Genomic DNA, 13679 nt, shown 5'->3' on the forward strand with positions numbered 1-13679 from the left:
GTACTGTAGTCAGGTACTATAGTCAGGTACTATAGCCAGGTACTGTAGTCAGGTACTGTAGTCAGGTACTGTAGTCAGGTACTGTAGTCAGGTACTATAGCCAGGTACTATAGCCAGGTACTATAGTCAGGTACTATAGTCAGGTACTGTAGCCAGGTACTGTAGTCAGGTACTATGGTCAGGTACTGTAGCCAGGGACTATAGCCAGGTACTGTAGCCAGGTACTATAGTCAGGTACTGTAGTCAGGTACTGTAGCCAGGTACTGTAGCCAGGTACTGTAGCCAGGTACTATAGTCAGGTACTGTAGCCAGGTACTGTAGCCAGGTACTATAGCCAGGTACTGTAGCCAGGTACTATAGCCAGGTACTGTAGCCAGGTACTATAGTCAGGTACTGTAGCCAGGTACTGTAGCCAGGTACTATAGCCAGGTACTGTAGCCAGGTACTATAGTCAGGTACTATAGCCAGGTACTGTAGCCAGGTACTATAGCCAGGTACTGTAGTCAGGTACTATAGCCAGGTACTGTAGTCAGGTACTATAGCCAGGTACTATAGCCAGGTACTGTAGCCAGGTACTGAAGGCAGGGTACGTAGTTTTCAATCCAAATGATTTAATGCAGGTGTTAATCAATATTGAAGTGCTAAGATGTTTGTAGCATCGATAAAGAATGTGGTCCACTTGCCCGTGTCCTCGGGAACGTCCCCATTGGGGTTTGCTAGAAGCGGAATCAGAAACTTACACCCTCAGTGGCTCACAAGTACACAAACATTCAGCAGCTGTAGACTTGACTAAACACCCGAAAGGACCTTGTTTTACAGGTAACTAACGACAACACACAATCTGATCCTTAACATTTATTGAATTTGACGAACGATGAAGTCATACAGTGTGACGTAAGTTAGAAAATAAATACCCTTGCATATATCACAGACCATGTTTTTAATCTGACATCTGACGAGCCCAACATGTCATAGTGTAATCCTCAATAGACAATGTGGAAAAAATGACAGACATTGGAAAGTAGGCAAATGGATGACTTATAACACAAATGTAAAGAGCAGGGGTGTATTCGACGAGGTTAAACGTTAACAACATTTCAGGTAGAAATGTAACGAGTAGAGCTGACAGGACTCCGTTCTACATGACAAACATACCTGATCTAGACAAAACATTTTTATATATCTATAATATTATCTTTCTATAATGTTTTCTATGTTTCTCTCTGTATTGTTGGTGAAGGGCCCATCAGGAAGCATTTCACTGTTAGTCTACAGCTGTTGTTTACCAAGCATGTGACAAATAACATTGGATTGGATTTTGATTGTCTCTGAGATGCTCGGTCACATTCCCATAGCGTCCAATAGGTTTTCTATCGGTTGTTATAGATATCTTATAGGATCACATTTCTTATGTAGATGAACAATGGTAGCATGCTAAAAGGCACCCTTGACCACCAGGGGCCATAGGACTCTAGTGCACTACTTTTGACCACCAGGGGCCATAGGACTCTAGTGCAGTGCTTTTGCCCACCAGGGGCCATAGGACTCTAGTGCATTACTACTACTACAGGGGCCATAGGACTCTGGTCAAAAGTAGTGCACTATAGAGGGAATAGGGTGCCATTTCAGACACAAATAATGTCTGACGGACAGACGGTAAGAGAAACATGCATCAATCACACATCTACCAATCACATCACTGCCTGTCATCAAACAGGAACTAGTCACCTCTCATCACCATTCTAACACGCTGACTAGAACGGGCGCGTGCCTCAGGACACGCAGGTTGAAATATCAAAACGAATTCTGAACCAACGACATCATTTTTGGGGACATGTCGAAAAGCATTAAACATATATGCCAATTTAGCTAGCTTGCTGTTGCTAGATCATTTGTCCTGGGATATAAACATTTGGTTGTTATTTTACCTGAAATGCGCAAGGTCCTCTACTCAGACAATGGATCCACAGATAAAACGGTCAACCGAGTTTGTTTCTACTAATCTCTCCTCCTTCAGGCTTCTTATTCTTCTTTGGACTTTATATGGGGGTTGGCAACCAACTTTAAGGTGCATTACCACCACCGACTGGAGTGTGGACCTCAGTTCATCTTTCAATCACCCACGTGGGTATATGATTCTAAATACCAATGAGAAGATGGTAGAGGCGGGACTTGCAGCGCATCAAAGCGTCACAAATGGAACCAAGATCTATTTTAGCGCCTGGCTACGCAGACGCTCGTTGACGCGTGTGTGCAGTGTGTCTGCAATGATTGAATAACATGTATGTGTACATTTATTTTGTAACGCTCGCTCAGCATGTTAGTAAAGAGAGGTTTGAACGTAAAGCTTGGTCACTGGTTTGTTTGTGCTGTATAGCCAACTCCCATGATTGTTGTCATTGGTAATTCGCCGTGTTTGGCCTGACAATGAGCATATAGTTGGCAAGACAGCGCAAACAGATCTGAGACCAGGCTAGTTTGAACATGGAGTGATGTTAACACTTACATCAGAACTGATCAGATTCAGTACATAGTGTTGCCATACTGTAGCACGCACCAATTAGAACGCACGTCTGGTCTGAGATAAAAACGTTTCTTTAGCATACAATAAAAAATGTCTAAAATACATTCAAAATATAGGAAAATGTTTGATATAGAAGCCTTTGGTTTAGATGAAAGCAAGGGTTTTCTTTAAAAGATGCAACCGCTATTATAATTGATCTACTGTTTGGAAAGGTTTTAAAGCTCATGCAGTCTTCTGTTAACCATGCAGTTTCTGGTTGCCATAGAGATATGTATTCATTATCTATACATTATCAGTTGGTTTTCAGTGATGGAAGTTTGTAAACTCTCTTAAATGGTGTGGTTTGTTTGGATGGGTTTTCCCGTGTTTCTTTAAATTAATTTAAAAGACTATCCATACATCTTGATGCTAACACAGTAGTTTGTTGTCCGGTACAGTAAATTGTCAGTACAGTAAATTGACAGTACAGTAAATTGTCAGTACAGTAAATTGACAGTACAGTGAATTGTCAGTACAGTAAATTGACAGTAGAGTGAATTGTCAGTGCAGTGAATTGTCAGTACAGTAAATTGACAGTACAGTAAATTGTCAGTACAGTAAATTGTCAGTACAGTAAATTGTCAGTACAGTAAATTGACAGTATAGTGAATTGTCAGTACAGTAAATTGTCAGTACAGTAAATTGACAGTACAGTAAATTGTCAGTATAGTAAATTGATAGTACAGTAAATTGACAGTACAGTAAATTGTCAGTACAGTAAATTGACAGTACAGTAAATTGTCAGTACAGTAAATTGTCAGTACAGTAAATTGACAGTATAGTGAATTGTCAGTGCAGTAAATTGACAGTATTGTGAATTGTCAGTGCAGTAAATTGACAGTATAGTGAATTGTCAGTGCAGTAAATTGACAGTACAGTAAATTGTCAGTACAGTAAATTGACAGTACAGTAAATTGTCAGTATAGTGAATTGTCAGTGCAGTGAATTGTCAGTACAGTAAATTGACAGTATAGTGAATTGTCAGTGCAGTAAATTGACAGTATAGTGAATTGTCAGTGCAGTAAATTGACAGTACAGTAAATTGTCAGTACAGTAAATTGACAGTATAGTGAATTGTCAGTGCAGTAAATTGACAGTATAGTGAATTGTCAGTGCAGTAAATTGACAGTACAGTAAATTGTCAGTACAGTAAATTGACAGTATAGTGAATTGTCAGTGCAGTAAATTGACAGTATAGTGAATTGTCAGTGCAGTAAATTGTCAGTACAGTAAATTGACAGTACAGTAAATTGTCAGCATAGTGAATTGTCAGTGCAGTGAATTGTCAGTGCAGTAAATTAATAACAATAGTACTTCAGTTTAATCATCATGGCTTGGCAACGGAACACGTTATTATTGTCTTTGATATTTCAGGATATTCTGTCATGTTCTTCCTAAATGCAATCCACTGGGCACCCACTGGTTGAATCATCATTGTTTCCACGTCCGTTCAATGAAATGACTTTGAACCAATGTAGAATAGACCTTGAATTGACGTCTGTGCCCAGTGGGAATCAATAGTAGTGTAGTGACAAAGAAAACTAAATATAAGATACACAATAAAAAACATAGATATGATTGGTTTTGACATGTTGCTCTATAAAGTTGCTTGCAATACTCTATTTGACAGTGTTTCTTTCTTCGTTTTAGATATAGTTTACTTTTACTTGAGTTTCTCTGAATGGTATTTTTAATAAACCTCCCTCGTTGTTCTTTTGAATAGCATACATTATACAAACAAACCTATATAGGCACCATCTCAGACTCTCGTTCACACTAAATTCACACTAAATACACAGCCCTTCAATCCTGTGGGAGGGTGCTACCAGCTACTTTGCTCTGTTTGTCAACACAACTTCCTTGCTGGAAAACTACTCCAGGTAAACCTATGAGGTTGACGGGGATTGGATGGCCACTGTACAATACCTATATTTGGCCATTTCATAGGTTTTCTATGCTTAGTGTTAGGACAGGGTCATGTTCATTAGGCACCAAATAGAATAAACCGCTCTAAACCCGGAGTGAAATGGGGAGATTGACTGGGGATTGACTCTCTGTCCAATAAGAAACTCAAAATGTTCTTGTTGCAAAATGTTTTTTTAAAGTTTTCCCTAATGAACATGACCCAGATGTTAACTTTGATCTTTAACCTTTGACCCCACTGACCTTCATGAAATCAAAGAATACAACAAACAACATACACAGACAGCCATGTTGTAAATATCGGTAAAGAGATCGAGACCATCTGTCTTCTCCATATCTTTTTAAAATAGATGAATGAATATCTTATTTTACAAAAGTTTCTAAGAAACAGGTACCTGTAATTCTATTGCTATAAGAATGCATTGTTTTTTATTGTTTTTTTATAGAATAGTTAAATGCATAGCACCATGCATAGATTTCCCTCACGGCAAGAGCAACAGATGTACTGGTATCGTGACGTGAGGGGTTTCGCATGGGTTCCCTCAAACTTGGATGTCACTAGCTACCACAGCCACAAATTCAAAGGTTTAGCCATACTTATGACTATGTGGCTGGGGTAACTAGTGACGGCCCTCAACCTCACTGTGAACTGTTGCATCATGGGTATTTGGTGGAACAGGACATATTTTGTCCAACCACTCTTCTGGGTCATAAGAGAAACCACATATGGTAAAAACATATCATTTACCTGATGGTCAGCTAGCTACTGTACATGGTAGATATACTTTTTATGTATAAACCCACTTCAACCACTCCAGTACCCCTGCACATTGAATAAGGTATTGGCAGTGGCCTGTATATACTTTCATTCTCTTGTTTCTTTAACTCACATCGTAGATCTTGTGTGGATTATTATCTAAATGTTTCATTCTATTAGTATCTACTGTGTCTATTATTATTATCACCGTGTTATTGGGAAATTGCTCTCAAGGTGAGAATTTTACTATACTGTTTTACAGCGGTTGTATCTTGTCAAAGTGGCAGATAAACATTGACACTTGAAACTTGAGATGGGATAGCCACTTTGTATTGGCTGTATTTGTGAGATTCCGTGTCTGTTCTTAAGACGTGATGACATTCTCTTGGTCAGAAACCCTGAAAATCCCTGACACAGAAGTAACACTTGTTGTATATATTGAACTGATATGTGAACTGAAGTGACATCTACGAAGGCTCTCTGCTAGACAGACACATTCTAAGTATGCAGCCTTTTCGCCAAACAATGTGTACATTAGCCTGCTTTGCCAGCTTGCTGTTAGTCCACTAAGACCCTTGTCACACTGTCGTGGAGACCCGAAAGGAAACACGGTCCAGTCCTTTTCCTCCAGGTAACATCCAGTCATAAATCTTTAGCTATGTTGATGTGTGGGCGTCATTACGTCTGTTGTGTGTCATCCCTCGACTTCAGTGGCACAAACATTTCCTGGAGTGATATCAGTGTCATGCCTTGATTCTAAATGGATTTGGATTATGACAGCCAAAATGTTGCTTAAACAACATAACAGCATTCACAAAGCATCCGTAAGCTTTGCTGAAAGCTGGAAGACACAATGATGAAATACAATATGTAGATATTGAGCAAATTGAACTAGCAAAGACTGTGGAGCCTTTTATAATTTGCTTATAATGCCCAGGGTGGAAAAAAAAAGTTGGACTTAAAACTCCCTGGGTACTTCATTGTCCTTCTGCGACAGATACACACAGAAATATAATTACTAGAATGGGCATTTCTCATCAATGAAGTGTGGCACACTTTTCAGGCAATCACCGATATAATTGGACAGGATAGTTCTATGACGTCATAGCAGTGGTGTAAATTACTACTTAAAGTCGTTTTTGGGGGGGGGGTATCTGTACTTTAATTTACTATTTATATTTTTGGACTACTTTAACTTCACTACATTCCTAAAGAAAATGATGTACTTTTTACATACATTTTCCCTGACACCCAAAAGTACTCGTTACATTTTGAATGCTTAGCAGGACAAGAAAGGTTCCAATTCACGTACTTCTTAAGGGAACATCCTTAAGTCATCTCGACTGCCTTTGACCTGGCGAAATCACTAAACACAAATGCTTTGTTTCTGAATGATGTCTGAGTGTTGGCTATCTGTAAATTAAAAAAAAACATGAACAATTGTGCCATCTGGTTTGCTTAATATAAGTGATTTTTAATTGTTTATACTTTTACTTTTGATACTTAAGTACATTTATAACCAAATAGTTTCAGACTTTTACTCAAGTATTATTTTATTGGGTGACTTTCACTTTTGCTTGAGTCATTTCCTGTTAAGGTTTCTTGACTTTTACTCAAGTATGACTACTGGGTACATTTTCCACCACTGCGTAATAGTATCAAACCTGCATTGGTTCTCAACTGTCACACCAAAGAATCCAAATGGTTACCCTGCACCTCAGAAACTGCTGCCCTATCTACATAGTCATGGAACACTGGTCACTTTAATCATGTCTGTACACACCATTCTGTATAACTACTGCTGAACACACCTTTTCTATTCATATACTGTCCATACTGTCTATACACACCATTGCTAGGTAATATTGCACTGTTGGCGATAGAAACATAAACATTTCGGTGCATCTGCGATAACGTTTGCTAAATATGTGTACGTGACCAATACAATTTGATTTGATTTGAAACCAAACCACTTGTATTAACATGTTTTTCGAGAATCAGCCAGTCTATATCATTATGCTCTGGTCTACTCTGCTACTACAGATGTAGGATCTTAATTTGAGCTAGTTTTCTACAGCAGGAAATAATTTTGCAGCAACAGGAAATGTGGATTATAATTAATTGGCATTTTTTGTAAGGGTTGATACATTTTACATTAGGGAAAATCAAATCTGACATTTTTAAAGCAGAAATTACTAACTTTAAAAGCCTTTTTAAACCTTGAATACACCACAAGTTTGCATTTCCTGCCATGCAGGAAAATTATCATCAACAAAAGATGGATCAAATTAAGATCCTACATCTGTATAGAAATGTTTGTTTCTTTTCTTTTTTGACTATGCATAGCTTGGAAGGAAAAGGGATAGGGTTAAGGGTGCTAGAGTATATTTTAAGTGCTTCTAACAATTCAGCATCTGGGCCTGTAATCACAAAGTGTCTCAGAGTAGGAGCGCAGCTCTAGGATCAGATTAGCCTTTTAGATCAGAATGAATAAGATTACATGGACATTGGGAGACCTGATCTTAGATCTGCACTCCTACTCTGAGGCACTTTGTAAGTGCAGGCCCAGATGCTGATGACCACAGCCTAGTCCACTAAAAGGCAATTTTTCATGTTGTGGAAGAAGTACGCTCTGCTCTGCATCGATATAGCCTGCTTTGCAGCTCTGCCTGGCTAGGAGTCTGGCTTCAGTTCTGCAGTGAGTTCTGCAGTAACCTCACTGAGGTAGACACGCAAGACTTATGGCACATAAATCAATAGCAACAATGCAATGCAAAGCAATGGATATTCCCTTTGGATTTGAAGTGGTGCATGGGTGAAGAGAAACATAAAGCACAGGAGGATGGTTGGTTCCAGTAAGAGCATAAGTGCATCATGAGGACAACAATGTTGAGTTGTTCTAGAATCTTGTTCTAGAATCTTGGGTAAACTCAATCCTGGGTCATGTTGGTAATGGACTTCCATGGTTGTTTTCACTGAACATTCTCTCACTGTATTAATAACCATCATCATCATCCACATCAATAACAGCATTAATAACAGCATTTATAACAGCATATTGCGGAAACAAGATCTTTTGCACCTGATCTGTTCAACATGTATTTATGTTGTAGGCTATATACACAGAGGCACTTTCACTGAACCTGTTGCATGGTGAGAGGGGTAAAGGCACTAGCAACTAAAGTGCAAAATAATGATTTGCAGTATTTATTAAACAAACGTTAATTTCATTCAAATTAGAGCAATTTCGTTTGTTTTGTTTGTGAAAATAAACAAACGTCCCTAAATTTAGTGGTGAAATGGAAGACATGACTCATAATATGTTTACTTTTTCTTTGTTCAAAGAAGGTCCATGCACTGCACTATTGAAGTAATACTGTAATACTTGTTGCGTATTTAGGAGAATATGCATTTTTGATAATAGGTATTTATTATGCTTCTTTGATCGAGAACGTTTTAAGTCTGAACCCCGGAGTTGGGTTTGGATATACTGTATTTAGTCACATTTCAGAAACGTTTCAGGGATTTTTGTTTTTTTAAATTACCCACGTTTCGTTTCCATGACAGTATGAGACACTATTCAGTGTCTGTAACTGCAACAAGCTGAATACTGACGTCATGCATTAGATATACTAGTATACACAGTATCTAGTCGATAGGCCGTAATGCAGGTTGATTTTTCTCATGCTATGATCTTAGTTTAGTTACTGTTTCCCTTACGATTTTTAACATTCACTCCCTAGATACTTCTAAACGATTAGCATTTTGAAATGAAAAACCTATTTGAAACCAGTACTGCACTCTCAGTGAAACAAAAGCATAAATGGGTGGAAGAATCGAATGAAGGCATAGGATGCAAATATCCAAAATATTTTTTTCTCCATTATTATGAGGTTATGTCTCATCATCACGCATGCCAATATCAACATGTATGGAGAGTTTCTAAACATGCTCATGTGAAGCTCTTTTGTTATATAATTGTGCTGTCTTGCATTTAAAGGGCTAAAATCCCATTGAATCACTTAGTGATATCATAATTACAGCATCTTACTGCTGGAAAATAGCAGCATTGCGGATGTCCGTATCCTAGATCCTCCTCGTCATCATCCAAACCAGGAGATCAGCGATCAGTCTTTTTCCTGGGCGCTTTGCTGGATAGTAAATCCTTTGATGACAGAGGGGTAGAGGAGTAGCCTCTCTGACTTCGGGCGAGGCGTCGCTCGATCCAACCACTGTCTGTCTGACTGCTACAGATGCTGACTTGCGTCTCTCTCTCTCTCTCTCTCTCTGCAGGCAGCAGAGCATATTTCTGATGCATTTTCTCCTTGATGCATTGTGCAACTTGCTGAAATGTTATCTGTAATCCATGCATTACATTTTAATTACGACGCCTGGCTTCGTCTGATAAAGACAGATATGTCCTCATGAGTGCTGTTGATTAGTGTTCCTCCAAGGACGCCCGCATTTGCTTGTTAAATAGAAGTTGTTTCTTTTTTCTTTTTCAATACTTATTTAAAGGATCATTTTAGAATAATTAATTTACTCTATCTATATGTTATATTCTCTAGTAACAGCTTCATTTTCTTTCCCCCCTGTAATAATTACTTTCAAATTGCTGCGCATGGTTGTTGTAATGCTAGAACGCTTATAGGAGGCGAATGAAGCTTTCAGACCTGATGGTCTAGTGCAGTTAACATGTGACGGCATCATTTAAGTCCCGTGGTGTCTAATTCTACACATCTGTGAGCAGCTTGCTTTTATTTACACAGTTTTGGTTGGCTATAGTGCAATTGCCAGTTCTGAGGTTTGCCTCTCTAAAGTTGTCGATGCTATTATTTATATCTCCATCAATCTCCATGTACTCTGATTTGCTGACAGTGGACGAGCTACGGCGACTAGAATTGCTTTCACTAATGTTTGGTTCACTAACGTTTAAGAGTTGGGCCTGCTCCTCTCCCTCGGTCTCCCTGTGGTAGAAGTAGTTGAAGTTGGACACAATGACAGGCACTGGGAGTGCAATCGTCAACACACCAGCTATGGCGCAAAGGGAGCCCACTATCTTACCCCCTATAGTGACAGGCACCATGTCCCCATAGCCCACAGTTGTCATAGATACCACGGCCCACCAGAAGGCTTCTGGGATGCTGCCGAAGTGCGACCCTTTCTCCTCTGCTTCTGCGAAATACACCGCGCTGGAGAACAGGATGACTCCAATGAAGAGGAAGAAGATCAGCAATCCGAGCTCGCGCATACTGGCCTTGAGGGTCTGTCCCAGGATCTGCAATCCTTTGGAGTGTCGTGACAACTTGAAGATTCTAAACACTCTGACCAAACGGATCACCCTGAGGATGGCCAGAGATGTTGCCTGCTCCCCCATGCCCTCGTCCTGGTCTTCGGGGTCCTCAGCCAGCTCTGTTCCCAGTGTGATGAAGTAAGGAATGATAGCCACTATATCAATAATGTTCATCATGTTTTTGGAGAAGACCGCCTTACTTGGACACGCAAAAAAACGCACTAACAACTCAAACGAGAACCAGATAATGCAAAGAGTTTCAATAATGAAGAAGGGATCGGTTAGGATGTTTGGTTTGTAGTAAAAAGTATGGTTCCCTACAGTCTTAAACCGACCCCTGGGGTCTTCTTTCAAGTCAGGTAAAGTCTCTAAACAAAAGATGACTATAGAAATCAGAATGACCATAACAGATACTATAGCAATCCCTCTGGCTGGACCGGAGCTCTCTGGGTGCTCAAAAAGCAGCCAGATCTGACGCTGGAACTCCTTCTCAGGTAAAGGACGTTCTTCCTCTCTGACGAAGCCCTCATCCTCACGGAATTTCTCCATGGCATCCACTCCCAACTCATAAAACTTTATCTCTTCCGAGAACATATCCAACGGGACGTTGACGGGCCTTCTCAGCCTACCCCCGGACTGGTAATAGTAGAGGATGGCATCGAAACTGGGGCGGTTTCTATCAAAGAAATACTCGTTTCTCAGGTGGTCAAAGTAGCGCATCCTCTTCTTGGGGTTGCCTAGCAATGTCTCGGGGAACTGGGAGAGAGTTTTGAGTTGTGTCTCGAACCGCATCCCCGCTATGTTGATGACCACCCTCTCGCAGCAGTCGTGGTCTTCGTGGTCGGGGGGGTACGAGTCCTGCGGGTGCCCCGGCACTGCCACGGTCTCGTCCATGTTATCTCCTGCCACTACGGTCATCTTGTAGCTCGAATTCGGGAGCTCTGTTGCAGCAGGAGTTGTGGAATTCCGGGTTTCCCGGTTAATCTGATTGAACAGGCGGCATTCAGGTTTAGGCAGTATACAATTTCCTTCTCCTCTCTTCTTCTTCTCCCCCTATTTCTTGTGCTAGTCCCCAGACAGGGGGGGTATAACTTGCTTTGCCTCAGTGCGGCTCCACTGCGGTTCTGGCTGACTCAACCATTGCTGCTCTTCGCTGCATCTGCTGCTGCTGCCTCTGTCACACAGTCAGAGAGAGAAAAAAAGAGAAAATAATGGATCTTAGGAGCGGTGGAGATGTATGCTGGCTCAGCAATTTCTGCCATTTATTTATTTATTTGGCCTCTAGGCTACACTGTTTATTTATCAGCGTTTAAAGGGGAAAACGATATTGTTTTGTTGGTGATAATCTAGACAAAGCAATCGACTATGCATGTTGTATTTGACAGGGTTAAATGTCATATAATTGCACCACTTTATATGCATGTTTTGTCACATAACACTGTTTGAAACTTGCCTCACCAAAATTAACAGTCTGTAAATGGCCTAATAGTAATAGATAACAATAGCCTTGGAAGTATTCCTCTTGACCCTAAACCTCAAATGACAGACAGACAGACAGACAGAGTGCACCAGTTTCAAGGCTTACCTCAGGATGATCGTGAAGGAATCCTGACGGAATGCGTCTTGTCCGCGACTCAGCACAGTCATTCAACGCTAGGACATCCTGGACATCCGGAGAGTTGTTGTCAATGTGTTAATACATTAACACTTTACGTTGCACCCCACCGCGACACATTGGAGCTTTCCTCTGTGCAGCGTCAGATCGCCCTGGTAGGCTAAAACTCTCAAGGCATCACTGTCTGAGCCGTTCGTCTCGGATAACTTAAATGTCTTATTTGTCTACATCTTGATCCTGTCGTCTCTTCTTCACATTCGATGTAAAATCACGCGGGAGTCAGAGGAGAAACGTGAAGATGGAAAAAACGGAGAAAAAGTAACTGTAAACCGCAACGTCTGTAGCCGCTTGTGCGGTTGGGCACTTCGGACTGAACAGCTTATACCGCAGGAGAAAGTATTATTCTGCCATTCAGGGGGGAGATACATTAAGGGGCAATAAGCGAACCCTTACCATTTTCAGACATTACCGCATCAGCAGAAATGTCCTGTTACGAGTAGCCTAGACAAGATGACGGGCATTCTGGGATGTGTTTTACCTCGAGCCGGCACACTGTTGAGAGGGGATGGAGACTGGAGGTGCTTAAAAAAGAGGGAGGAATCGATTATGTGAAGAGAGAATCATTTCTTAATAATGGTTCAGCATATTGTTGTTAGGTATTTCACATGCAAGGAGAGTGGAGGTGGATAGAAAGTGGAGTATGTGTGCGTGTGTGTGTTTGAGTTTCAGGGTGGTGGGGCGGGGGTGAGCGTGGGAGAGGGAGAGAGAAGGAGGGAGGGAGGAGAGCGCGGTTCGACGCAATGCAGACCGGCTATACTAAAGCACGCTGCCACGAGTTCTCTCTACACCACAAAAGCAAGAGCATTGTGTGTGCCAGCATTGGCGTAATATCTGCTCTTCTGAAGGAAGGGTTATGAGCCAGCTAGTACCTTAATAATTATTTCCCAACCAATCAACAATGGTCTTAATGATAGGCTACTGATAAACTAGCTTAAACTACAGTAATGAATTCATACAGTTTACATGTTTCTCTCTCAACTTCGCAGTTGTTCATACTCTCCTCTCAGCTCAATTCTGTGAGTGGCCACTGACCGGAAAGAGCGGTTGCGGTACAGACCATTCCAGCAGGAGTGCCTGTTTCAGCACCATGGACAGCGGTCTCGAGCAGCGCGTCTCCGAACAGAGCGCGCTCGACCATTATCCTGACCACCTACCTACCCCCTGCCCTTCCTAGTGCATGGCGCAGTATTATGTTGTTGTTACTGTCAATCTAATCGATAGGACAATTGAAAACAGGCATGTTACTGATTTAAGATATATCTGTTTCAAGTTGCAGTGAGTTCATTTAATTAACTTTTTTTTAGAAGGCCTGCATTAGTGAATGTTAGGTGTCTTATCATTAATAAGCCAATAACTAACTCTTTTGCGTCACCCTCGATGATTTTATGAAATTGCCTTTTGATATGTGTATTTTAAAAAAATATATATCTAATTAACATACCACATTCGAAAAATATCTAGGGTCATA

The 13679-nt window shown here is 40.7% G+C and overlaps 1 protein-coding gene across 1 annotated transcript; it reads right to left on the minus strand.

Moving 5' to 3' along the window:
- Nucleotides 1–840: 840 nt before the first annotated feature.
- Nucleotides 841–12245, minus strand: LOC110500125 (potassium voltage-gated channel subfamily A member 1). Its single transcript, XM_021577304.2, has 2 exons — nt 12122–12245; nt 841–11710 (listed from the first exon to the last, which is right to left on the minus strand). The coding sequence occupies exon 2, from the start codon at nt 11452–11454 to the stop codon at nt 9976–9978; it is 1479 nt and encodes a 492-aa protein (XP_021432979.1). The 5' UTR covers nt 11455–11710; nt 12122–12245; the 3' UTR covers nt 841–9975.
- Nucleotides 12246–13679: the final 1434 nt, after the last annotated feature.

Source organism: Oncorhynchus mykiss, chromosome 2 (assembly GCF_013265735.2).
Source record: "Oncorhynchus mykiss isolate Arlee chromosome 2, USDA_OmykA_1.1, whole genome shotgun sequence".
NCBI lineage: Eukaryota > Metazoa > Chordata > Actinopteri > Salmoniformes > Salmonidae > Oncorhynchus > Oncorhynchus mykiss.

Bases quoted from the DNA above. Each gene is read 5' to 3' on its own strand.
- LOC110500125 (XM_021577304.2), bottom strand. From the start codon at position 11,454: ATGACCGTAGTGGCAGGAGATAACATGGACGAGACCGTGGCAGTGCCG.